This window comes from Pan paniscus, chromosome 7 (assembly GCF_029289425.2).
Source record: "Pan paniscus chromosome 7, NHGRI_mPanPan1-v2.0_pri, whole genome shotgun sequence".
Classification (NCBI taxonomy): domain Eukaryota; kingdom Metazoa; phylum Chordata; class Mammalia; order Primates; family Hominidae; genus Pan; species Pan paniscus.
Genome location: NC_073256.2, coordinates 111,946,497 through 111,973,178, shown reverse-complemented (window position 1 = coordinate 111,973,178; position 26,682 = coordinate 111,946,497). Strand labels below are relative to the sequence as shown.

The 26,682-nt window shown below is 45.5% G+C and overlaps 2 protein-coding genes across 8 annotated transcripts in view; one reads left to right on the top strand and one right to left on the bottom strand.

Annotated features, from left to right (window-relative positions):
* The window catches only part of ESRP1 (epithelial splicing regulatory protein 1), a 66,454-nt gene extending 64,010 nt beyond the window's left edge, over positions 1-2,444 (bottom strand). For 3 of the 7 annotated variants that reach the window (XM_024929893.5, XM_057303053.2, XM_057303054.2), the window contains exons 1-3: positions 2,064-2,340; positions 1,430-1,558; positions 95-208 (exon numbers count right to left, since the gene is read on the bottom strand). In XM_024929893.5, the coding sequence (XP_024785661.1) occupies positions 95-208; positions 1,430-1,558; positions 2,064-2,195 (375 nt within the window). In that variant the 5' untranslated portion in view covers positions 2,196-2,340. Of the gene's footprint in view, positions 1-94; positions 209-1,429; positions 1,559-2,063 lie in introns of all 7 variants that reach the window. The other 4 variants (XM_024929890.4, XM_024929892.4, XM_024929889.4 and 1 more) reach the window with 2 other exon arrangements.
* Positions 2,445-2,799: 355 nt separating this feature from the next.
* On the top strand, positions 2,800-7,770 carry LOC130541764 (uncharacterized). Its single transcript, XM_057303052.2, has one exon. It carries the CDS (start codon positions 2,909-2,911, stop codon positions 3,698-3,700), a length of 792 nt encoding a protein of 263 aa, XP_057159035.1. The 5' UTR covers positions 2,800-2,908; the 3' UTR covers positions 3,701-7,770.
* Positions 7,771-26,682: the final 18,912 nt, after the last annotated feature.

Sequence of the window (26,682 nt, the reverse complement as noted above, 5' to 3'; positions counted from 1 at the left end):
AGAACAGAGAAACTTGAATAAACCAAAAATTTTTAAAAACCTCCAGTCACCCCAAAGCTCCAACCATTTTTTTCCCAGAAGCCAGCACTCTTACCTTCTTGGAAGCCTCAGGATGCAGGATTTGCCTGACATGAAGCTGCCCATCAGTACAGAGACAGAAGGAAGTCCCTACTCCAATATTCAGTTCATTGCTCACTGACTGGTTAAACTGCAAGAACAAGATACACATAGGGATGCAACTGATGCACCATTTATAAACTCTGCAAAGTAGCTCCCCTTGGTGATAGCCAGAGAAAACCGCAATAAGGGCCCTGATGGGTGACACCGGTGCTGGGGCAACCTTGGACAGACTCCTTTCCCACGAACCATCTAGCTTCCTCGAGGTAGGGAAGCTTTCCAATCAATTCGCAGTTCGCACCCAGGAGAAACTTGTCAATGCATTCTCCCTTCTGTTTTTACAAAAAAAAATTCATTCAAGACTTAAGTCAGATGTCTCATTTCATCAGCAGGTTGCCTGCAGATTACATCATTCCCTAGTGTTACTTTTTATATGTTTGGATGTGCCAGGCTTAAGAAAGATGCCAGCTTCTAATAAACAAATACGGGTATTGGGTATACAGATCTGGAAAGTCTTGGATGAATACACCCCAGAAAGGATAGCTTTCTCCTACAACTCGAAGCTCGTGTGCTAGGGCAGAGGTCGTGAGAACGCAGAGCATTCATCTGTGCACAGGTGTTTAGCGCCCCGCCCTACCCGATCCGGCACCCGTCAGCACCCCGGAACAGCCGGTTTTTAGGTCACCTCAGTCCTAATAAGGTGATTCCATCAGTTCCGCAGTGACCCAACGGGCGGCCTTGCACGTTCGGACCTGAAAAACCTCCCTGGCACTGGGACCAAGGCCACTAAAGAAATAATGACGGACCAAGCCTTTCGTTGGGAGTTCAGAAGCCTGAAACCAGGCAGGCACCTTCAGGTTCCAACCCAAACTGTGCTACTTCTTGCACCCCCGCCGGGCCCGCCTGCACGTCTACGCCACAGCGCCCCCTGCCCGAAGGCTGTGGGCCCAAACCCCGCAGGGGAGCGGCGCGTCTGGGGTCTGGACCTGGAGATGGGGGCGCTAGGATTCAAACTCCGCACGTCAATCAATTGGCAAAATGGAGCTGACGCTCCGGCTCCAGTAACTACTCAGGAAGCAACTCGAAAACTAGTGAATGTCGGCCCCAAACCCTGGGGGCTGAGAGGTGAAGAGAAGCAGCGACCCGCGCCCAAACGGTGCGCCCCGGCCCTCAGGCTGGGCTCCCACCCACGCGGCCGGGCAGGCGTCTCGCCACCCTGCTCCGGGAACACGCGTGGGCCGCCCTGAGAGGGCGTAGGGTGCGGTGGGGTTGGGCCCAGGCTGGGGTGGGTGGCGTGACCCGGGGTTGTCACCTGTCGGAGGGCTTGGTCCAGCTGCGACGCCGAGGACAGGCTTTCGACGTCTATTTTAGTTTCTTCTTTGCAGTCCTCCGTCAGTTCCAACTGATCCGGTCTAACTAGTACTTCGTGCAACTGTCCCACCTCCGAAGGTAGAGAAGCATGGGTCAGTTTCCCCCAATTTCGGAGCCTCTTTCTGCACCCTCCTCCCTCGCTCCCCTGCTGGGGCGGCCCGCGCCTCTCTTGGGGTCCGGACGCAGAATCAAAGCTCTCGACTCGCCATCAGTTCCGGCGCGTTCCTGCCCCCCGCCCCACCCCCCACCCGATAGGTCGGAAAAGCCCTGGAAGTGGACCCCGGGGCCTCCGAGACCCCACCTCGTCTCGGCGGAGCGTCCCCCGACGGGCAAAGAACCCGGCTCGGTAGCGCCGGCCTCTCCACCTGAGCCAAGTTGCGGAGGACTGAAATGGCTCCAAGGCAGTTGGCCAATAAGTTTGGTTTTACTCTAGCTTCCCTAGGCCTCGGGTCCAGACTCACAAGTGGGCAAACAAGAGCACTTATTTACTTACCTCCACCCCCCTCCCCGCCCAAACCTCTACCACAAACTTCTTGCCCCATTCCTTGCATTTAGACGAAAATGTGGAGAAATACCTTCTTGTTGGCCAGATCCACGACTTTCCAGAACAGCAGGATCAACTCCTTCTCATCCGAGCCTAGCTTGGCCCCAGTGGCCCCAGCAGTGATCCCAAAAAGCACCACCAAGTAATCCGGAGAGGCCGTCATGACGATAGGTGGGGAGGGGGAGAGGGGGAGTCGGGAGGCGGTAAGGTGGTGTGGAAGTGAGAACGAAAAAACCTGTGCTAAACCCTCTTCTAAGAGAAAAAGAAAGAGCGCCCACCCCCCTTCCTTGCTACTGCTAGTGCAAAAGGCGGTAACCAACCACCCAAGCCCACACCTGGTCGGTGCTCCACGCCCAGGGCAGGAAGGGGGGTGGAAAGGAGGGCGCAGGAGGCCTGCCCTTTTTGTATTCAGTTGCCCGGGCGTCTATGCAAAAAGCCTGGAGCAAGGCTGCCCCCCCGGGAGGCACGCAATGGCTGAAAGCTTTTCTGTTTTGGGATGTGGCTCTACCTGCCCGCCCCTTCCCCCTCCCCCACGTGGTGCAGGTAAGAGACACCTGGCGGCGCCGGCCCATTGGCTCCTTCAAACCACGACGTGGCAGCGGTGGGGGAGGAGGCCGCTTGGGGAGGGGGAGGAAGGGGCGGGAGACAATGGCTGGATGAATGGAGAGGCGAGGGCAGGGGAGGAGGAGGGGGAGACGTGAGGGGCGGGGAAGAGGCGGTTGCCACCCAGAGGGTAGACGAGGCCAGACGGGGAAAGGGCTCAGAGAGGTAAAGGGCTCGGAGTCGCTGGGGGGAGGGGTTCCCACTGGAGGTAACTGAGAGGTGCAGGGGGGCTCGGAGAATACCGGCTGCGGGGAACGAAGCCGAGGGTTCTGAATGGTCAAGCGAAAAGGCCAGGTGCAGGGAGGCGAAAGGAGGCCAGAGGTGAGGCCCGGGGCGCGGAGCTGCCCAGGGCGCGGCGCAGGCGGAGGACGAACTGCTGAGGGAGGGACCTGCCAACCGCAGCCAGGAGGTGGCCGGGGCAACGGCAGATCCCCGGAAAAGCAGCTCCTGAGCCAACACAACTTTCAGTGCAAACAGCAGGAGAAACCCTGCGAGCCCCCCCTTCTCCGGGCCGGAGCCCGGGTGCACGCTCGTCCCAAACCCGCCGCGCTGCCCACCTTCCGGAGAGGAACCCCGCGCACTGCAGAGCCGGACGCCAGGGGCTGGACGCCCAACCACCTAGTCACTCCCCAGGACGCAGTTATCGCGCGCAAAGCAGCTGGGGGACCCCGCAAGGAAACTCAGGCACAATGGAGCCCGCTTCTTTTTCTGTCAACTCTGAATGCTATGTCTGGTTTGGTCCTGGCTGCTAGTTCGAAGCTGGAACATCCTCCAGAGCTGGGGCCCATTTCCTTTTATTTGCCTTGGGCCCCAAATGAAAAGCATCTATCCGCATGCCTAATAAAAATTTTCTTAAATCGGGCCACGCAGGCTTTCTCCCAGGTTCTGCGCCCTGACCCCATTCCCTCTGCTCATGCTTTTGGCATTGTATTGGAGTGTGTTGACTTGACCAAGCTCCCAAACAACCTCCGTGCTCCACCTCAGCTTGGTCTGCCCAGAGGCTCGTGCCCCAACCATCACCCCCAGCCACCAGATCGGTGGCAGTATGTTGTTGGGTCTTGTTGACATTTTAGAGAGAAAAGGGCTAGAGGTGAAGTTTTCTCGGGTTTTATATCTCAAAGCGATTTGTTCTTGGGAACAGAATTCTGTCTGAAGTATTAATAATTCGGCTGTAGGTGTCCAGCCGCGTTCATATTCATGATGTGAAACGGGCAACCATGGACCTATCCCTGCAGAACCCACTCCGGGTACAAATCCGGTAACCTTTCAGGACGCGTGTCAAGGGAAGCTGGAGGCCTGGCTTTCCCAGTGGGGGTTCAGGCTCCCGGGAGGGGGGAGAGGAGCCCGAGGCCCGCGCCGTCTCGTTTCCTGGTAGGAGAAGGTGCAGGCGGAGGCGGGGCCTCCCGTGATACAGGTGGCAGCTCGCGTCCCCTGAGAGCGGGCGAAGGCCAGGGTCCCACACTCGCAGCGCTGCGACGGCACTCGGGACCTCCCTCGTCCGCTGCTTGAGCTCCAGAGGTGGGTGCTTCCCTGTCCTGAACTTCAGAGTGCGGAGTCATAAATGGGTTCCGGCTGGCTTACTGCAGTAGCCTCGCTCCTCCCCAGCCCCGGTAACTCCGAGCTACCCGTCCAGGCCCTCGGGCGTCGCGGGGGCAGGGACTGGGCGCGGAACGAGGCAGGGAGGGACCTGGAAAAACCACCCAGATTGCATTGCAGTGGGCGAGGCCGCCTGGAGGAGCCGGTTCCCCCTAACCACCTCCCCTTGGGGCTCTCGGTGCGCGGTTCCCAGGTGCTCAGCTCTGCTGGGCCCAGGAGGTGCCGCCTCACAGGGACGCGGAACCCCGTGCGTGGCCCCCGCCGGGTGGACCAGATAGCGCGAGGCGGTCCGGAGGCTCGTCGCCAAGCAGGTGACTCTTGCTGAAAAAGTGGTTGGAACACTTGAGGAAACCCGGCCCCGCCTGTTCTTTCTAGGTCTTTGGAGTTTGGATTAATCATTTGTGTAGCCCGTTTGGATAAACCGAAGACTTTATTAAATCAGCGCGCTTACCAGGAATTCCGCAGTAGTATCCACATTAGAATCTGGAGTCTTGGAGTTGACCATATTCACACAGACTTGCCTTCTTCCTGTTTAGTTTATGCCTTGTGTTCCGTTATTGGAACGCTAAGCTTGTGGGAGTTGTTTACATCCTACTGCTCAAGGTCATCGCTAAGGTGTGATTTTTCACAAAAAGAATTTGCAACCTCCGGCATGAATGGCTTAAGGAAGTCTAATCCCGGTTTCTGATTTTTTTTTTTTTTAATTTAGAAGTTAATCTTTCTGGGCCGGGCGCGGTGGCTCACGCCTGTAATCCCAGCACTTTGGGAGGCCGAGGCGGATCACGAGGTCAGGAGTTCGAGACCAGCCTGACCAACATGGTGAAACCCCGTCTCTACTAAAAACACAAAAATTAGCCAGGCGGGGTGGCGCACACCTGTAATCCCAGCTGCTCGGGAGGCTGAGGCAGGAGAATCGCTTGAACCTGGGAGGCGGGGGGTTGCAGTGAGCCGAGATCTGGCCATTGCACTCCAGCGTGGGCAACAGAGTGAGACTCCATCTCAAAAAAAAGGTTAATCTTTCCAACTAGATTTTCAAGGATGAGGATTTTGTTGTTGTTGTTGTTGTTGTTCTCAAATGTATTCCCAGGGCTTGGAACAGAGCCTGACATATACTAGGCACTCAACAAATATTTCTTGAATGATTGTAATGAGTAACACCCATTTTTGCAGATCTTTGTCTTCTGAGCCTAGGGCATAGGTCATCACTGCAGGGGTGAGATTGTCAAAATGGGAGTCTACAGGTAATTTAAGACTTAAATGTTTAAAGAGTAGGTGCTCATTCTTCAACAAACTTACTTTTGTTAAATTAAAATGGTAAAATGTGGTGGAGGGGTTGGAATATATGTAATTCAAGACAGTTCTGAATACAAAAATGTTTTACTGTCTATCACCACCATCTATAAATCTAATTCACTAAGGATAATCTGTGTAAGATGGCTGGAAAGAACCTTGAGGAGAGAGGCTTATTTAAGTATTGGCTCAGGACCACACCTAAAACTCTCAAAACGTTGAGATTCTGTTGTTTTGTTTTTAAGTGCCAGAGACCCAAGTTGAGGAACAGCATATAAAATAACTGGCCTGTACTCTTACATACATGAAAGCCATCAAAGACAAAGACTGAAGAAGAACTTTGGCAGATTAAAGGACTTTAAGAGACATGATCCTGAACCAGAAAAAGTAAAAAATAAAAAAATAAAAAGATCTGTAGATTAAATAATAGTATTATATCCATGTTAATTTCCCATTTGTTGTAATATTACTGTGGTTGGGCAAGAGAGTGTCTTTGTTGGTGGAAGTATCTACTGAAGTATTTAGGGGTAAAGAGGAATCATGTCTGTAACTTATGCTCAAAAGGTTCAGACAAAATATATGTAAAGGGAATGATAAAGCAAATGCAATAAAATGTTAACATTGGGGAATCTGTATAAGGGAATTCTTAACTTTTCTGTAAGTCTAAAATTATTTCAAATTAAAAATAATTTTTTTAAGCCTCAGAGGACATTTTGCTGCCACCGCCTTGCTGGTGGTTGACAAGGCTCTGTGTCATGACTTTTTTTTCTGCTAATCTAACTACTTGTACTGTAAAATAAACCCATTTTCTTTGTTTTTTCCTTAGTGAATGAAAGAGGGTAAAAGAAAAGGTCACCATTTCTGTATAGTAATCCTTTCATATACTTTAAGGTTGTTCTTAACTCACCTTTCCTAGACTAAATAACTGCAAACTCTTTAAAGTTTTCATTGTGAATCTTACTTTCCTGCTCTTTAATTATCTTCATTACCCTCCTTTGACCCTTTTTCTCATCACTTTTAGAGAGCAGCTCTTGAACTGAACAGAATACAAATGTGTCTGCTGGGGCTTCACTGTTGACACAGTGGTACCTATATGTCATAATCTTTTTTTATTTTTTTGAGATTCAATTATTTTTATTCCAAAGATATAAGTAAAAATGTAAGGCCGGGCATGGTGGCTCACACCTGTAATCCCAGCACTTTGGGAGGCCAAGGCAGGCAGATCACCTGAGGTCAAGAGTTCGAGACCAGCCTGGCCAACATGGTGAAACCTCGTCTCTACTAAAAATACAAAAAAAATCAGCTGGGCATGGTGATGCATGCCTGTAGTCCCAGCTACTCGGGGAGGCTGAGGCAGGAGAATCACTTGAACCCAGGAAGCAGAGGTTGCAGTGAGCCAAGATAGCGCCACTGCACTCCAGCCTGGGCAACAAAGGGAGATTCCATCCCCCCCCCCCCCAAAAAAAAGGTAGGCCGGGTGTGGTGGCTCACGCCTGTAATCCCAACACTTTGGGAGGCCGAGGTGGTTGGATCACGAGGTCAAGAGATCAAAACCATCCTGGCCAACGTGGTGAAACCCCGTCTCTACTAAAAACACAAAAAATAGCCGGGCATGGTGGCGCGCACCTGTAGTCCCAGCTACTCGGGAGGCCGAGGCAGGAAAATTGCTTGAATCCGGGAGGCAGAGGTTGCAGTGAGCCAAGATGGCGCCACTGCACTCCAGCCTGGCGACAGGCGGAGACTCCATCTCAAAAAAAAAAAAAAAAAAAAAAAGTGAACAGATATATTGACATAAAATTCATAAAACATATGGGTATATTAAAAACTAGAAACTCAGGTTGCCTTTGAGGATAAGAATTGAGGGCCTATGTGTCAAGAATACTTTGCACAGTTAGGCCGTGCGCGGTGGCTCACGCCTGTAATCCCAGCACTTGGGGACTCTGAGGCAGGCGGATCACGAGGTCAGATTGAGACCATCCTGGCTAACACAGTGAAACCCCATCTCTTACTAAAAATACAAAAAATTAGCTGGGTGTGGTGGTGGGCACCTGTAGTCCCAGCTACTCCCGCGGCTGAGGTAGGAGAATGGCATGAACCTGGGAGGCGGAGCTTGCAGTGAGCCAAGACCGCACCACTGCACTCCAGCCTGGGCAACGGAGCAAGACTCCGTCTCAAAAAAAAAGAATACTTTGCATAGTTTATACTATTGTGGTATTTGAATTTTTTTCCTTGTACATGTATAACTTTTTAAAAAGAATGAGAAATGCCGTATAAGTGCAACTATTTTTACTATAAATCTTTATTTCCATAAAATTATAAGTGTGTGGTCAATAGCTCCTATTATATAGCTATGATATCTTTTGAATTTGTTTACCTGGTAACACTAGCTCATATCTGTAAATCCTTTGGAACTCCCAAAATGATTTTACATACATCACCTAATTTGTAAGATTACATTAGCTTTTCTGGTTTTCTTGTCTTAATATGTGATTATCATATTGAACTGCAGTGTTTTTTTTTCCCATCATGTCAACACACACAAAATAGGAAACCAGTAGTTGTAATTTTCTTCAGCAGTTCTTAATGGAATTTATTTAATAGTTTAGCACTTTTCTTTCTTAAGTATTGGACCAAGCTGTAATGGAATTATAAGACTCATGCTTTCAGAACAGAGCCTTCTGTTACTCATGTGTTTATCCTGATGGCCATATGACCACGCAAAGCTCCATCACCATATATGTCATAATCTTATTACTTGCAGTGCAGTTCCGCTTTTAAGACTACGTAGCAGCACTACATTTACTGACTCAAGGTTCATTTGAGATCTCTAGATCTTTCTTTCTTTTTTTTTTTTTTGAGACAGAGTTTCATTCTTGTTGCCCAGGCTGGAGTGCAATGGCACAATCACGGCTCACCACAACCTCCACCTCCCGGATTCAAGCGATTCTCCTGCCTAGCCCCCCAGTAGCTGGGATTACAGGCATGCGCCACCATGGCCCGCTAATTTTGTATTTTTAGTAGAGACAGAGTTTCTCCGTGTTGGTCAGGCTGGTCTCGAACTCCCAACCTCAGGTGATCCGCCTGCCTCGGCCTCCCAAAGTGCTGGGATTACAGGCGTGAGCCACCGCGCTCAGCCCTCTAGATCTTTGTTAGTGTTTTAATTGCACATACTTAGTTATTCTCTTGTACTTATAAGAAAATCTAAGCTGGGCGTGGTGGCTCACGCCTGTAATCCTAGCACTTTGGGACGCTGAGGTGGGCAGATCACTTGAGTTCAGGAGTTGGAGACCAGCCTGGCCAACATGGTGAAACCCCGTCTTTACTAAAACACAAAAATTAGACGGGCATGGTTACAGACACCTGTAATTCCAGCTACTCAGGAGGCTGAGGCATGAGAATCACTTGAACCTGGGAGGCAGAGGTTGTAGCGAGTTGAGATCGGGCCACTGCACTCCAGCCTGGGCAACAGAGCAAGACTCCATCTCAAAAAACAAAACAAAATCTTCTACAGTGAATCAAAGTATGAAAATATTCTCAAATTATATAGCGGCAATGCTTGCACAAATCTTTTTATGTACTAAAAACCACTGAATTATATACTTTAAAAGGGTGAATATTATGGTATGTGAGAATTATATTTCAATTTTTAAAAAAGCAAATCAAAGTAGAAACCTGTGTTCTGAGGCTACCAAAAGCCACTGATACTCTTAGTTATTCATATAGATGCATTTGTAAAAAGACACCACATTTTTATACTCCCTGGACATGTCTAGCCTCTGAAGTGGAGAGGCAAGGAGAAGTGATGGTCAAGATAAATAAATAAATTATAATTATCCATTACTCTGTGCATTACACATTTAAAGAAATTACTGGCCCGAATCTTTATTATAGCGATTATTACAGATCATGAGGAAAAGTATGGGTTTAATAGTTGGCTCTGCCATTTGCTACCTTGTGGCCTTGGGCATGTTCCTTAACCTCACAAGAACTCAGTTTTACCTGTAAAAATGGGGACTTTGATGATGTACACTTCATAGGTTTTAAGGAGAGAGATTTTTGCATACAAAAGCTTCCTAAGGAAAACAAACCTGAGAACCAGGAAGGTTACTACTGAAGAGGAATCTCCAAGTGAGGGGGGTTCTTTCCAGACAACCACAAAGGCTGATGATTCTCTGGCGTTAGCATAGACGAAAGACACCATTGAGGCATTTGAGCAAGACTTTACTGACTGCTATGTCATAGGGAAATACACAGAAAAATACAGATAGGGAAATGCGCCATTAATCTGCACAGCATGGCTTATAAGATCCCCCTGATCCTTGGGGATCACAAAACTGATCCCATTTAACTGGGCATCCAGGTAAAAAGAGATGCCACCAAGAGAATTCCTCCCTCCTTACTGCTGGCCTTTTGCCATCAAGGTATCAATTAACCCTGTCCCCGAGCCCGTTGCCCAGGAGTAAGTCCCTGCCTCTTCCAAAGCCCAAAGAGAGGAAAGCACAGCAGCACGCCTTATCTTTTAAGTCAAGGTGGGGTTGACAAGGGTGAATGTTTAAAGAAGGAAAGGAAGTTTTGTTTCTCTTCTTTCCTAAGGCCCTGTGCATCCCTGTAGCCTGCCTACTCACCTATCCATTTGGCTGATAAAGGGCCAATTTTATTATTCTGGCAAAATGTAACCTAAAAACCAGGAAATAGTTGTCGCCCTGTTTTATGTCTGTTTGAAGTGTGTGAAATGGCCAGGTGTGGTGGCTCATGCCTGTAATCTCAGCACTTTGGGAGGCCAAGGCGGGCGGATCACCTGAGGTCAGTTCAAGACCAGCCTGGCCAACATGGTGAAACCCCGTCTCTACTAAAAATACAAAAATTAGCTGGGTGTGGTGCACGCCTGTAGTCCCAGCTACTCAGGAGGCTGAGGCAGGAGAATGGCGTGAACCCAGGAGGTGGAGCTTGCAGTGAGCCGAGATTGTGCCACTGCACTCCAGCCTGGGCGACAGAGCGAGACTCCATCTCAAAAAAAAAAAAAAAAAAAAAAAGAAGTTGAATCTCTTCCTCACACCACACAGAAAAATGAATTAAAAATAAATGTCCATTACACACCAGGCTATTGATAAAATAAAAATAAAAAATAAATAAAATGATGGACCAAAATGTAAGAGTTAAATCTATAAAATGGGAAAAATGGAGTACATCTTCATGATTTTGTATTAGGCAATGGCTTCTTAAATATGACTCCAGAAGAACAAGCAACAAAAGAAAAAAATGATGAATTGAAATTCATCAAAATTAAAAGCTTTAGTACATCAAAGGACATGATCAGGAAAATGAAAAGACACCCCACAGAATGGGAGAAAATATTTGTAAATCATATATCCGATAAGGGTCTAGTATCCAGAATATACAGATTTTTTCTTTTCTTTCTTTTCTTTTTTTTTTTGAGATGGAGTTTCCCTCTTGTTGCCAGGCTGGAATGCAATGGCATGATCTCAGCTCACTGCAACCTCCGCCTCCTGGGTTCAAGAAATTCTCCTGCCTCAGCCTCCCGAGTAGCTGGAATTACAGATATGTGCCACCATGCCTGGTTAATTTTGTATTTTTAGTAGAGATGGTGTTTCTCCATGTTGGTCAGGCTGGTCTCGAACTCCCGACCTCAGGTTATCCACCCACCTTGGCCTCCCAAAGTGCTGAGATTACAGGCATGAGCCACCACGCCTGGGCCAAAAAAAATTTATAACTAAAAAATGAAAGTTCTACTTGCTGTAGATCTGGGGGGAAAAGAAAAAAGACAAATCACCCAGTCAAAAAATGGGCAAAATATTTGAATGGACATTTCTTTAAGAAATGTACACCAGTCACAGTGGCTCACACCTATAATCCCAGCACTTTGGGAGGCCGAGGTGGGCAGCTTACTTGAGTCCAGGAGTTTGGACCAGCCTGGGCAACATGGCGAAACCCATCTCTACAAAAATTAGTGAGTGTGGTGGTGCTCAGCTGTGGTCCCAGCTACTCAGGAGGCTGAGGTGGGAGGATGGCTTCAGGAGGTCGAGGCTGCAGTAAGCTGAGATGGCGCCACTGCACTCCAGCCAGGGCAACAGTGTGAGACCCTGTCTCAAACAAACAAACATATATATATATACACACATACATAAATGGGTAATAAGTACATGAAAAAATGCCCACTAGGAAATACCATTTTTATCTACACTAAACTGGCTAAAAATAAAAAGGCAGACCCAAGTGTTGACAATATATGGAGAAATTGGAACCCTGATTCATTGTTGGGGGGATTGTAAAATGGTATAGTCACTTTGGGAATAGCCTGACAGTTCCTCAAAAGGTTAAACAAAGAATTACAATATGACTCAGCAATTCCAGTCCTAGTATATACCCAAGAAATGTGAAGCCATATGTCCATGGAAAACCTTATACACAAATGTTCATAGCAGTATTATTCATAATAGCCAGAAAGGAGAGGATCGCTTGAGCACAGGAGGTGGAGGTTGCAGTGAGCCAAGATGGCAGCACTGCACTCCAGCCTGGGCGACAGAGTGAGACCCTGTCTCAAAAAAAAAAAAAAAAAATTAGCCAGAAAGTAGAAGCAATCCAATTGTCCATCAACTGATGAAAGGCTAAACAAAATGTAGCACATCTTCTCTAGAAAAAAAAAATTAGTCATTTATCTATAAAAGGATAAAGAAGTACTGATACATGCTACAATCTGGATTAATCTTGAAAACTTTATGCTTAGTGAAAGAAACGAGTCACAAAGGCCACATGTCATATAATTCAATTTATATGAAATGTCCAAAATAGGCAAATCCGTAGTGACTGAAAGTAGATTAATGGTTGCCAGGGGCTGGAAGCAAAGGAAGAATGGGGAATTTCTTCTCATGAATACAGGGTTTCTTTTGGTGTGATGAAATGTTCTAAAAGTAGACAGTGATGTTGAGTTTACAACTCTGATACACTAAAAACCACTAAGGTGTAAAAGGATGAATTTTATGGTGTGTGAATAATATGTCAATAAAGCTGTTATAAAAAAGAACTTATCATATAGCATTAAAATTATGTCTTCATATGTATTTCTTCCTCTTACTAGAATTAGACTACATGGTAGGCAGCAAATACTAACAAGAAAGAAATTAAGAGACAAAAAAAGAATAAAAATAAGAATGACAGAAGAAAAAAATCAATCTAAAACAAAACAAAAAAATAGAATTAGACTATGAGCTTTCTTCATCCTTACACATGGTAGATACTCAACGAACACAATAAATACTTGATGATCCAGTAATTAATTCATTGATCTAATCTTTGAAAGAAGTTTAAGACATTAACAGGCAGTTGGAAGGGAAGATTATTCTCTGCAAAGGCAGTGGCTGAGCACAGAGAAGGAAGGGCAGTAGGCTTGAGCAGCCAGCAGTTCTTGATTGGCTAGGAGAAGCAGGGAAGGAAGCAGTACAGATAAGGGTGTTAAGGCTGTATTACCTCCTAATTTGCTCCATATTTAATTGTTGTTAAATATTGTTAATTCATAGTGTTTGGCTGACTAAAAATATTTTCAGAGAAAATGACGATTCAGTCTCTTTCCCCTGCACTTTTTCCTGTCTCCTTAGTGTAATCAAAAGCTACAAGTGAGGCTGGGTGTGGTGGCTAACACCTATAATCCCAGCACTTTGGGAGGCCGAGGCAGGCGGATCACTTGAGGTCAGGAGTTTGAGACCAGCTTGGCCAACATGGAGAAACCTCATCTCTACTAAAAATATGAAAATTAGATGAGGTGGTGGCGTGCGCCTGTAGTCTCAGCTGCTTGGGAGGCTGAGGCAGGAGAATCACTTGAACCCGGGAGGCGGAGGTTGCAGGGAGCCGAGACTGTGCCACTGCACTCCAACCTGGGCAACAGAGCGAGACTCCATCTCAAAAAAAAAAAAAAAGCTACAAGTGAGATTGTGCCAATTGGAACAAAACAAGAAGTAAAAGTTTCATCTCTGATGGGCCCTGGCCAGCGCTGCCCCCCTGGGCCTTCTGCTCTAGAAGCCCATGGTGATCCTCATGTGCCATTCACCCGGCTACTTGGCCCTAATTTCACACAGTTCGAAGCCAGAAACCTGCTGTTTGAGCCTACCTTCCCAGAGTCCTTCCTTCTTTCATGAATTGAACAAACATTCATTGAACACCTGCTTTTTGCCAGGGATTATGTGAGGCATGGGATATGGCAGCAAATAAGTCAACTTTGCTGTCAATATATGTCATAGTAGTCATTGTTGAGTTGAGGCATTTCTATTTGGCTATTAGTAGCATTGGTTTAGAAAGAGCCTCAAAACCCTCTCTAGTGGACTTCTTGTGAGAACACTACCTTATATTTGAATAGAACTATTCAAGGATTTCACATGCAATATTCCATTTGATACTAAAATCTATTTTAAAAAAAGAAGAGAGGGCAGGTATTGTCTTCATTTTGCAGATGAGGCCAATGAGATTCGGATAGGTTAAATGATTCCTTTGAGTTCACACAGCTAGTAAACAGCGAAGCCTGCTTGGGAACCCAGCTGCGACTTCTAATTGGTTGCTTTTCCCGTTACCCCTTATGGAGACCAGAAGGTCCAACTTCTTAGGAGGCAGCTGCCTCTGTCTGTGTGTAAACAATAAGGCAGCAAAAGACTGTTGGGTTTGCTCTTTTTAAATTTTTAATAAACCATCACTGTGTTTATTATCAATTTAATAAGCAACCATCAAGAAGCGAAGTAATGAACCCAGCAGATAGGGACATTGTGAAAATATGTTTCGATGAGACTTGTAAGTGCACAGTTAGTGAGAACAGAAATCAAATTTTTAGCAAAAGATGTAGTTCCTGACTGGTGGGGGCCACCCAGAACTCTCTCCTGGAGATCCTTCTCATTTACCTCAGCTGTGAGCCTCTGTGTGAATGATTTCCAAATTCAGTTCAACAGGTGTTGAATCAATGACCTACAGAATGTCCCACGCACTCAGAATATAAACAAGAATGAAGCTCACCTCAGGTTTCAGAGCTCCCAGGCTGCATTAGGAAAACAAATAATTAAAATACAATGTGTGCTGCTTAAGCACAGGAGTTTGAGATCAACCTGGGCAACATAGGGAGAAACCGTCTCTACAAAAAATAAGAAATTAGCCAGGTGTGGTAGAGAACGCCTGCGGGGCTAACGTGGGAGGATGGCTTGAGCCCAGGAGAGGTCGGGAGAGGTCGAGACTGTAGTGAGCCATATTGGTGCCAGTGCACCCTAGCCTGGCTGAGGGAGCAAGAACCCATCTCAAAAACAAAACAAAACAAAACACCCCCCCAAAAAAAACCCACCACACACACAACAAAATAAAACCAATGTGGGCATGGTGGCTCAAGCCTGTAATCCTAGCACTTTGGGAGGCCAAGGTGGGTGGATTACTTGAGCCCTGGTATTTGAGACCAGCTTGGGCAACATGGTGAGACCCTGTCTTGACAAAAAATAAAAAATTAGCCAGGCCTGGTGGCGCATGCCTGTACTCCCAGATACTTTGGAGGCTGAAGTGGGAGGATCACTTGAGCCCATGAGGTTGAGGCTGCAGTGAGCCATGATCATGTCACTGCACCCCAGCCTGGGCAACAGAGTGAGACCCTGTCTCAAACAAAACAAAACACACAAACAAAAAACAACGAATACATCTCATAATGGGCAAGTGCTCTAACGATGTAGAAGTTTTTCTAAAAAATAAGGTGAGGAAGCACTTACGTGTAGTAAACATTACTTCATAATTCTACATCTGAAATCGTAAATCTTTCAATCTCTAAGCTTTCCAGTTTCCTTAATGAAAATAAATAACATTTTTATTTAATACTTATGATGCAGTGGACATTATGCTAACTGCTTTACAGGTAGTATATCTCATTTAATCTTCATAACAACCTTATTTTTTTTTTCATTTTACAGATCAAGAATCTGAGGCTCAGGGAAGTTAAATGACTTGTTCCAGGTCCCACAGCCAAGAAGTGGGAAGAGCCAATTTGGTCTCCTAAGTGCATCCTCTTAATTGTGACCCTGTATGGCCTCTTTTTCTCCTAATGCAATGTTCTCTGATCTTACCGAGACCTCCAAACCTTGGCCTCTGTTTTCTCCGGTCTCTCAGCCGTCACCTATCCTTCTCTGTCTATCCTGCTACCATGCCAGACCACTCACAGTTACCCCCTGGTGTGTGGTGTGGTATCTCTTTACCTTTGCACACATGTTCCCTCTACCTGGATGAGCCAATCACAGAGCCACCAAACTCATTTGTAAATCTGGCCAAGTGAAAGATGAAAATGAGCCACAGTAGTATACAGTATATTTGAAACACTGGCCGGGCGCAGTGGCTCATGCCTGTAATCCCAGCACTTTGGGAGGCCGAGGTGGGTGGATCACCTGAGGTCAGGAGTTTGAGATCAGCCAGGCCAACATGGCGAAACCCTGTCTCTACTAAAAATACAAAAAAATTAGCCAGCTGTTGTGGCGGGTGCCTATAATCCCGGCTACTCATAAGGCTGAGGCAGGAGAATCACTTGAACCCAGGGGTTGGAGGTTGCAGTGAGCCAAGATTGCGCCACTTCACTCCAGCCTAGGCGAAAGAGGGAAACTCCATCTAAAAGAAAAAAAAAAAAAAGAAAAAGAAAAGAAACGTTAATGTCATTTCTATAACACTGAAAAAATTTAAGAGATTACGGAAGTGGAAAACTTATGGTAGCATTTATAAGTGAAAAGATCTTATTCATAGAATGTAGGAACACATTCTAAGTGCAGTTGTAACATTCACATAATTTCATCCTGTATTGTAGGACAAAGATATACACAGTTAATACTTCAAGTTATTATTTCTATATATGGCATTCTTAGACTATAACAAAACAAAAATTTTAATGTGTTTCAATGCAATGTCTTTAAAAATAAGCATATGTATGTGTGTGTATGTGTGGCACATATATATGTATATATACATATAGTCTCTTAAAACCTAAATCATAAAGTGAATCTGGGTCACATCATCAGTTTTGTGAACAACAAAAATTAAAATATAAGATATAAATCAAATGCTGTTAAATCACTATCTAGAGGAAAATTTCTTTGCACTTAGATGCTTGTAGTAATAAATTTTGTTAAAGCATAATGAATTAAGTATCTTTCTAAATACTGTAAAAAGAAACAAAGTATCTCCTTATTTTACAATCCAGTTTTGCCGTATCTTAAAATTTTGCCACATTGTATGTAAAATTAGGGACTTGAAAAATCAGTTTTGTTAATTTTTTTTTTTAAGAGACATGCGGTCTCACTATGTTGCCCAGGCTGGTCTGGAAATCCTGGGCTCTGCCCGCCTTGGCCTCCCAAAGTGCTGGGATTACAGGCGTGAGCCACTGTACATGGCCAGTTTTGTTAATTTTTAAAGAACTGAATTGGTTTGCTTATCAATTCTATTTTTGGTTTTTATCTTATATAACCAATGAAATTAACAGCTGGCTTGGGAAAAAAATGATAAATCACTAGCTTAGTAAAATAAAAGGAAAATTCAAATTAACAAAATCATGGACAGAGAAAAGCCAACATAACTCAAACATATTTTAATGACAAAATGTTATTTTAAGCTATAAGCTTATAAAATATATTAAAGAAATGGAAGAGGATAACTGCTTATAATAGTGTAAGGATACTACACTCAAGGCAGCTGGAGAGAAACCATGACGATACATACAAGAGAGAGAGAAATAGGTACTTATCAAATGAGTAATAGAACAACAGCAACAACCCACCATTTTATCCGCTATTTCTGGAAGTGGAAAGGGGAAGAAGGGCATGGTGACTCAGGCCTGTAATCCCAGCATTTTGGGAGGCCAAGATGGGAGGATCGCTAGAAGCCAGGAGTTCGAGACCAGCCTTGTCAACATAGTGAGACCCCCCCATCTCTATTTATTTTTAACAACTAAGAATATATTATCTTTTAATAAAAATATATATAAAAAGAAAAGAGGTAGAAGTCTTCTGGAGCAACATTTAGAAATGTCAAGATTTTGTTTTTGTGGCTTCCATTTGACCCAGCAACTGTAATTTAGATATTTTTTACTAAAGAAGGTTTAAATATGAATTTTTTTTTTTTGAGACAGTCTCGCTCTGTCGCCCAGGCTGGAATGCAGTGGCACAATCTCAGTTCACTGCAACTTCCGCCTCCTGGGTTCAAGCAATTTTCTTGCCTCAGCCTCCCCAGTAGCTGGGATTACAGGCGCTTGCCACCAATGCCCAGCTAATTTTTGTGTTTTTTGTAGAGATGGGGTTTTGCCATGTTGTCCAGGCTGGTAAAAAATATTTGAACTCCTGAGCTCAAAGTGATCTGCCCGCCTTGGCCTTCCAAAAGTGCTGGCATTACAGGTGCGAGCCAACATGCCTGGCCGGTTTTTAAGGAAACAGTCTGTCCTGGTTCTTTTTCTGCCTCTCAAGCTGGGCCTTTTTAGTAGTGGCCGTTGCTGTGTCTCCTTTTCTGAATGCCCATCTCACTGCACCATCTTTCTCTTGTCCACTGTCTGGCTTCATTTGCTGATGACTTCCAAGTCCCTGGTCATCAGTACAGACCTGTCTTCCCAGTGCTAAGATCCTCTAGTTCAGAGGCTGGGCTTCAATCCTGATTCTACCACCCACTAGATAGGTGACCTTAGGTGACTTATTAAGCTTATCTATTAATTCTTCGTCAAATCTGAAAACAAAATTACCTCTGCTGGGCGCAGTGGTTCATGCCTGTAATCCCAACACTTTGGGAGGCCAAGGTGGGGGGAATCACTTGAGGCCAGGAGTTCGAGACTAGCCTGGCCAGCATGACAAAACCCGTCTCTACTGAAAATACAAAAATTAGCCGGGTGCGGGATTACAGGAATGAACCACCACGCCCGGCAGTGAATTGAGTTTTAACCAGCATTCTGGATGATTCTGAAGCATGACTCTCAAGACTTCAGAAGTATACAGAACTAAATTAGAATCACCTGGAGAGTTTTTGAAATTTCCCCATGCCCAGCCTGCAGGCATACCTATTAAACCAAAATCTGGGGTGGAGCCCAGGCCCCAGTGTTTTTCAGAGCACCCCAGGTGATTCCAATGTGCACCCAAGATAGAGAACCACTGCTTAGGCTCAAGCTAAAGTAATTTAATAGCTTTTATTTATTTATTTATTTATTTATTTATTTATTTATTTATTTTTGAGACAGAGTCTCGCTCTGTCGCCCAGGCTGGAGTGCAGTGGCACGATCTTGGCTCACTGCAAGCTCTGCCTTCCGGGTTCATGCCATTCTCCTGCCTCAGCCTCCCCACAGCTGGGGCTACAGGCGCACACCACCACGCCTGGCTAATTTTTGTATTTTTAGTAGAGATGGGGTTTCACCATGTTAGCCAGGATGGTCTCGATCTCCTGACCTTGTGATCCGCCCGCCTCGGCCTCCCAAAGTCCTGGGATTAAAGGTGTGAGCCATCGCAGCCGGCCTTAATAGCTATTATTTATAAAGCACTTAAAATGTGCCAAACACTGAACTTCCTTTTTTGCATTTCCATATAGGACTTTGGTGTTATTCTTCCCATTCTACACAAATTAATATTGAGGTTTAGCAATGTTTTGCATCTTGCCTGTAGGCACTGAGTTAGGAAAGCCAGGATTGAAATCAAGATTTTCTGACTCAAAGTCTGGGCCACAGCTCACTCACTGTCAGATAATACAGAGCCTTAGAGTTATCATTAGGGTATGAGCAAGAATGGTCAGTGGCAATGTGAGCCCAGAGGCTTCAGAGGAGGTTTACGGAGAAAGAAGCATTCAGCTCTCCTGGTAGAAGAGCTCAGGCTCAAAACTCAGACAAACCTGCCTTTACTGCTGCCTCTGCCCAAGGCCTTTCTTTGTGACTTACCCTTCATGAGCCTCAGTTTCCTCAGATATAAAACGAAGATAACAATACTTACTTTGTGGAATTGCTGTGAAAAGTAAATGAGATAACACCCATGGAAGTGTCTGGCATGTACTAAGCACACAATAAATGTTTGTATATCCCTAGCCAACAATAAATTCCAATCCCACTTTAGCACGGCCTGTTAGGGCCTAAGGGTTGTTGTGGTGGTGATTGCTGTGAGAATGAAACTTGGGAGTATTAACTTCTCTGTTCATCAGTGTTTTCTAGTAGTTGACTCTATTTCCATTTTCTATTCCTAATTCAGTCGCTAGTAAGAGCCAATACTTCCTTCCCTCCCTGCCGCTGTTTGAATCAGCCCCACCCAAGCCTTTGCTTAGATGCGTGAAATGAATCACCTCCCTTTTCTAGTTTGACAGTCCTTCTGCCAAATCCCTCCTCCTCCTCTTCTGATTAGGTCAGATCTGTCTTCCTCACTTCACTAACCACCCCTTCTTGTGGTCCATCACCTACAGGTCTTGCCTACCCTTAAGGCCTAAGTGTAATTACAGGGTTGGCCTGCACAGTCTTGGGTTGATGGCAGATGTTGTGGTAATAACCTCCTGGGTCATATGACCACTGTGTCTACTGGATGGTTTTTGTTTGTTTGTTTGTTTGTTTTTGGAGACCCTGTCTCAAAAATAAACTCCCAGCCTCCAGGAAAGGGTCCAAATGAAGTGACCCTCTAACTTCTCATTCTCCACCTAGATTAACCAGCCTCTTTTTCAGCATCCTACCACTCCTGGCTAGAAAGGCTTGTTTCTCTAGACTCATATAAAACTTAAAGGAACTTTAGAAAGGGATTTTTTTTTTGAGAAGGGGGTCTCACTCTGTTGCCCAGACTGGAGTACAGTTGTGCAATCTCAGCTCACTACAACCTCTACCTCCCAGGTTCAAGTGATTCTTGTGCCTCAGCCTCCCAAATAGCTGGGATTACAGGCAGGCACCACCACACCTGCCTGGCTAATTTTTGTATTTTTAGTAGAGACAGGGTTTCACCATGTTGGCCAGGCTGGTCTCGAACTCCTGGCCTCAAGCAATCTGCCCGCCTCAGCCTCCCAAAGTGCTGGAATTACAGGTGTGAGCCACCGTGCCAGCCTAGAGAGGGAATTTTGTACCCATGTCTTTCGTTTTGTACATGAGGAAGCAAATAGCTCTAGGTTAACTGGCAAGTTGCTGATGGAGTCCAGACTATAAGACAGGTTTTCTTACCTTCTGCAAAGCCCTCTTGCATCAAGAAGCTGTTTCACAGTGGAGACAGCCCTGGACTAGAGTTGCAGTCTTGTATGGTGTCCATGGAACCTTAAAGCAAGATCTATTTTAGTCTTCAACTTACGGGTCTCTTTGGGCCTCAGTGACTTTCTTGATATATATATTTTTAATTTTATTAGACACTCAGTCTTGCTGTGTTGTTCAGGCTGGTCTAGAATTCCTGGGCCCCAGTGATCCTCCCACCTCAGCCTCCCAAAGTGATGGAATTACAGGCATAAGCCCCCATGCCCAGCCTATTTTTGTTAATATTTAAAAATTGTGTATTGGCCAGGCACAGTGGCTCACACCTATAATCCAAGCACTTTGGGAGGCCAAGGCAGGCAGATCACTTCAGGTCAGGGGTTCGAGACCAGCCTGACCAAAATGGTGAAACCTCGTCTCTGCTAAAAATACAAAAATTAGCTGGGCGTGGTGGTGGGCACCTGTAATTCCAGCTATTCAGGAGACCGAGGCAGGAGAATAGCTTGAACCCAGGAGGCACAGGTTGCAGTGAGCCGAGATCACGCCACTGCACTCCACCCTGAGCAACAGAGCGAGACTCTGTCTCAAAAATAAATAAATAAATAATTGCTTTATTGGCCTGAATGTGGTAGTTCACGCCTGTGATCCCAGCACTTTGGGAGGCTAGGGTGGCTGGATTGCTTGAACTCAGGTTTTCTAGACAAGCCTGGACAACATAGTAAGGACTCATTTCTTTTTTCTTTTTTTTTCTTTTGAGATGGAGTTTGGCTCCTGTTTCCCAGGCTGGAGTGCAATGGCATAATCTCGGCTCACTGTAACCTCTGCCTCCCAGATTCAAGCGATTCTCCTGCCTCAGCCTCCCGAGTAGCTGGGATTACAGGCATGCACCACCACGCCTAGCTAATTTTGTATTTTTAGTAGAGATGGGGTTTCTCCATCTTGGTCAGGCTGGTCTCAAACTCCCGACCTCAGGTGATTGGCCCGTCTCGGCCTCCCAAAGTGCTGAGATTACAGGCATGAGCCACTGTGCCCAGCCGAGACCTCATTTCTTAAAAAATAAAATAAAATAAAACCGTCTGGTTGCAGTGGCTCATGCCTATAATCCCAACACTTTGGGAGGCCAAGGCAGGCAGATCATTTGAGGTCAGGAGTTTGAGACCAGCCTGGCCAACATATTGAGACTCTGTTTCTACTAAAAATTACAAAAATAGGCTGGGCGTGGTGGCTCTTACCTGTAATCCCAGCACTTTGGAAGGCCAAGGTGGGTGGATCACCTGAGCTCAGGAGTTCAAGACCAGCCTGGCCAACACAGTGAAACCCTGTCTCTACTAAAAATACAAAAATTAGCCAGGCATGGTGGCGTGTGCCTGTAGTCCCAGCTACTCAGGAGGCTGAGGCAGGAGAATCACTTGAACCCAGGAAGTGGAGGTTGCAGTGAGCTGAGGTCATGCCACTGCACTCCAGCCTGGGTGATAGAGCGAGACTCCATCTCAAAAAAAACAAAAAACAAAAAACAAAAACAAACAAACAAACAAATACAAAAGTTAGCCAGGGGTTGTGTGGTGGTGCACACCTGCAATCCTAGCTACTCAGGAGGCTGAGGCAGGAGAATCACTTGAACCCAGGAGGTGGAGGTTGCTGTGAGCTGAGATTGAGGCACTGCACTCCAGCCTGGATGACAGAGTGAGACTCCATCTCTAAATAAATAAATAAATAAAATAGAATAAAATAAAAAGATTGTGTATTAATTAAAATGTGATCATAGTAGGAACATATAGAAAAATAAGAAAAGGGGCTGGGTGTTGTGGCTCACGCCTGTAATCCCAGCACTTTGGGAGGCTGAGGCAGTCGGATTTCTTGAGCTCAGGAGTAAGAGACCAGTCTGGGCAACATGGCGAAACGTCAGCTCTATTCAAAATACAAAAATTAGCTGGGCGTGGTGGTATGTGCCTGTAGTCCCAGCTACTCGGGAGGCCTAGGTGGAAGGATCCCTTGAGCCTGGGAGGTGGAGGTTGCAGTAAGCCATGATTTGCCACTGCACTCAGCCTGGGCAACAGAGTAAGACTCAGTCTCAAAAATAAAAATAAAAAATCTTTTAAAAAGAAGAAAAATCAAGAGAAAGGGACAGAAAAGAAGGTGGGGGAGAGAAGCAACCAAAAGTATGCGACAAGAAGAGAGAAGGAAAAGGGCAATAAAATCTGAGGTGTGGAATGCATAAGCGTTGTGTATCAGCTTTGTTGGTCAAAGGCCACCCTTACCATCTGGTTCTGTTGCAGCCATAATCATGTGGAGAACATCACCATACCCACCATTAATCCCAATTGCCCCACCCCACAGACCTAAGGCACTAGTACTCTTCACTCCTTTCCTTCCCCACCTTTTTGTTTTTGAGATGCAGTCTTACTCTGTCACCCAGGCTGGAGTGCAGTGGCATGATCTCAGCTCACTGCAACCTCCCTGGTTGAAACGATTCTCCTGCCTCAACCTTCAGAGTAGCTGGGATTACAGGCATGCACCACCATGCCCAGCTAAATTTTGTATTTTTACAAAATTTGTATTTTTGTATTTTGATGGGGTTTCACCATGTTGGCCAGGCTGGTCTCGAACTCCTGACCTCAAGTGATCCACCCACCTCAGCCTCCCAAAATGCTGGGATTACAGGCGTGAGCCACCAAGCCCAGCCTGCCTCTCTTTAATACTGTCCCCCATCAATAGCTAGTCCAAAAGAGTCAGGGAAAACTCATGGTGGTCTGTGTTGGAATTGTTGGCTCAGAAATATAAAAATGTTGCAATGTTCAGTGTAGAATTTAGGTTCTACTGCCTCTCAAGGTAGGAGACACTCTTGAGATTTTATTTTGGGGAATGCGTTGCTTGGCTGATTTAATTAAACCTTCCAGGGTCAAATATAGATATACTCCATTTCTAACTCACTCAAAGCACAGTGAGTCAACCTGGGGACTGTAAGAGCAAGGCCGGATCTTTTTTCATTACCCTCTTGTATTAGTTTGTTTTCACACACGCTGCTGATAAAGACATACCCAAGACTGGGAAGAAAAAGAGGTTTAATTGGGCTTACAGTTCCACATGGCTGGAGAGGTCTCAGAATCTTGGTGGGCAGTGAAAGGCACTTCTTACATGGCAGCGGCAAGAGAAAATGAGAAAGAAGCAAAAGCGGAAACCCTTGATAAACCCATCAGATCTCATGAGACGTATTCACTATCACGAGAATAGCACAGGAAAGACTGGCCGCCAGGATTCAGTTACCTCCCCCTGGGTGCCTCTCACAACATGTGGGAATTCTGGGAGATACAATTCAAGTTTAGATTTGTGTGGGGACACAGCCAAACCATATCACCTTTGGAAAGTTTATAATGCACAGGCAAGAACCAGGAGCCAGAGATACAACCTGACTTATTCATTTTTTTAATAGAATTTTTTACTGAGATAATTACAGATTCATATGCAGTTGTAAGAAGTTATACAAAGAAATCCAGTGTACTTTGGGCTGGGTGCGGTGGCTCACGCCTGTAATCCCAGCACTTTGGGAGGCCAAGGTGGGCAGATCACAAGGTCAGGAGACCGAGACCATCCTGGCTAACACAGTGAAACCCTGTCTCTACTAAAAATACAAAAAATTAGCTGGGCGTGGTGGCGGGCGCCTGTAGTCCCAGCTACTCAGGAGGCTGAGGCAGGAGAATGGCGTGAACCCGGGAGGCAGAGCTGGCAGTGAGCCAAGATCAAGCCACTGCACTCCAGCCTGGGCAATAGAGCGAGAATCTGTCTCAAAAAAAAAAGAAAAAAAAAAAAGAAATCCAGTGTACTTTTTATTCAGGTTTCCCCAGTGGTAACATTTTGCAAAACTGTCGTACAGTATCATAGCAGCTATTAATATTGATATAATCCGTTATTCAGGCTTCTCCAGTTTTATTTGTACTCATTTGCATGTATGTGTTTATTCAGATCTATGCACTTTTATCACAAGTGAAGGTCCATGTATCCATCAAGTCCAGATACTGAACAGTTACATCACTATAAAGATTATTTATGCTGCCCTATTATAACCATATGAATCTCCCTCCTGCCCCACTTCCTCCCGCCATACCTAACACCTGGCAACCATGTTCAAATTCTAAAATTTTGTCACTTCAAAAATTGTATATACATATAATAATCATAGCGTATGGAACCTTTTGGCCTTGGCTTTTTCTACTCAGCATAATTTCCTGGAGAGTCATCCAAATTGCTGCATGTATGGATAGCTTGTTCCATTTCATTGCTGAGTTCATTTGCTTTTTTTTTGAGACAGGGTCTAGTTCTGTTGACCAGGCTGGAGTGCAGTGGTGTGATCACAGATCACTGTAGCCTCAACCTCCTGGGCCAGAGCAATCCTCCCACCTCAGCCCCCCATGAGTAGCTGGGACTATGGGTGTGTGTCACCATACCCTGCTAATTTTTGTATTTTTAGTAGAGATGGGTTTTTGCCATGTTGCCCAGGCTGGTCTCTGGGCTCCTGAGCTCAAGCGATCTTCCCACCTCAGCCTCCCAAAGTGTAGGGATTACAGGCATGAGCCACGGTGCCTGGCCCTCATTCACTTTTTTATTCTGTGATTGTAAACAACTACCTTTGGAGTTTGTGCTTTTCTACTTGTAGGGCCTTTGAAATTACCTTAACCCACCTAAGCCTCCATTTATTCATCTGTTTGTTGTTTTTTTGTTTTGTTTTGTTTTGAGACGGAGGCTGTATCCCAGGCTGGAGTGCAGTGGTGCAATCTTGGCTCACTGAAACCTCCACCTCCTGAGTTTAAGCGATTTTCCTGCCTCAGCCTCCAGAGTAGCTGAGACTACAGGCATGCACCACCATGCCTGGCTAATTTTTGTATTATTATCGTTATTTTTGAGACGGAGATTTGCTCTTGTTGCCCAGACTGGAGTGCAATGGCGCAATCTCCGGCTCACTGCAACCTCTGCCTCCTGGGTTCAAGCGATTCTCCTGCCTCAGCTTCCCAAGCAGCTAGGATTACAGGTGCGTGCCACCACAACCGGCTAATTTTGTATTTTTAGTAGAGACGGGGTTTCTCCATGTTGGTCAGTCAGGGTGGTCTCGAACTCCCAACCTCAGGTGATCTGCCCGCCTCAGCCTCCCAAAGTGCTGGGATTACAGGCGTGAGCCACTGCGCCCGGCTAATTTTTGTATTTTTAATAGAGACAGAATTCTACCATGTTGGCCAGGCTGATCTGGAACTCTTGACCTCAAGTGATCCACCTGCCTCAGCCTCCCAAAGTGCTGGGATTACAGGCGTGAGCCATTGCACCTGGCCGTTGTTGTTGTTTTAATGATGGGAAATTGACAATAGTATAGTTTTCCCCAGGATTGATATAAAGATCAAATGAGATGATAAGCATAATGATGCGTTGTGAACTGTGCACAACACATGTATAATGTTATGATAATGGCCTTATTATGGGTCCTCCCATAAAGGAAGCTCCTGTTTTAAATTTTGTTTTCCCTGCTTCTTCCAGACATATCAAATTATTCCCATTTTGGGATTTTCTTCCAGCCAGCTAAACCGAAGGGGAATAGGGATTTGACTTTCAGGCTTCCCTTGAGGAAACTGCTTACTTGCCGCAGAGAGAGAGAGAGAGAGAGAAAGCATGAAGCTTTCAGGGCTCTTTTCAATTATTCTCAAACCCATTCTGATTGCAGGATACTCTGTGTGATTTGCACAACAGCATCCAAATTGATCAAAACAACTCCATTATTACATACAAAACCAATTTATAAGGCAGAAAAAAAAATCCCTCTAATTCTGTGTGTGCAGCCTAAAATCACATTCACAAACACACATATCTGTGAAAAAGAGCAGGATGTCTAAGTGTGGTTATCTCTTTTTGAGTTTTTCTGTAAATATTCATTTTACATCCTACTAGAGCTCACTAGAAGACAAGTGATAACTTCTAAAGATTGAAGAAAAAATTTAGG

What these genes read in the sequence shown, in the direction of transcription:
- LOC130541764 (XM_057303052.2), top strand. Translation starts at nt 2,909, where the DNA reads ATGGTCAAGCGAAAAGGCCAGGTGCAGGGAGGCGAAAGGAGGCCAGAG.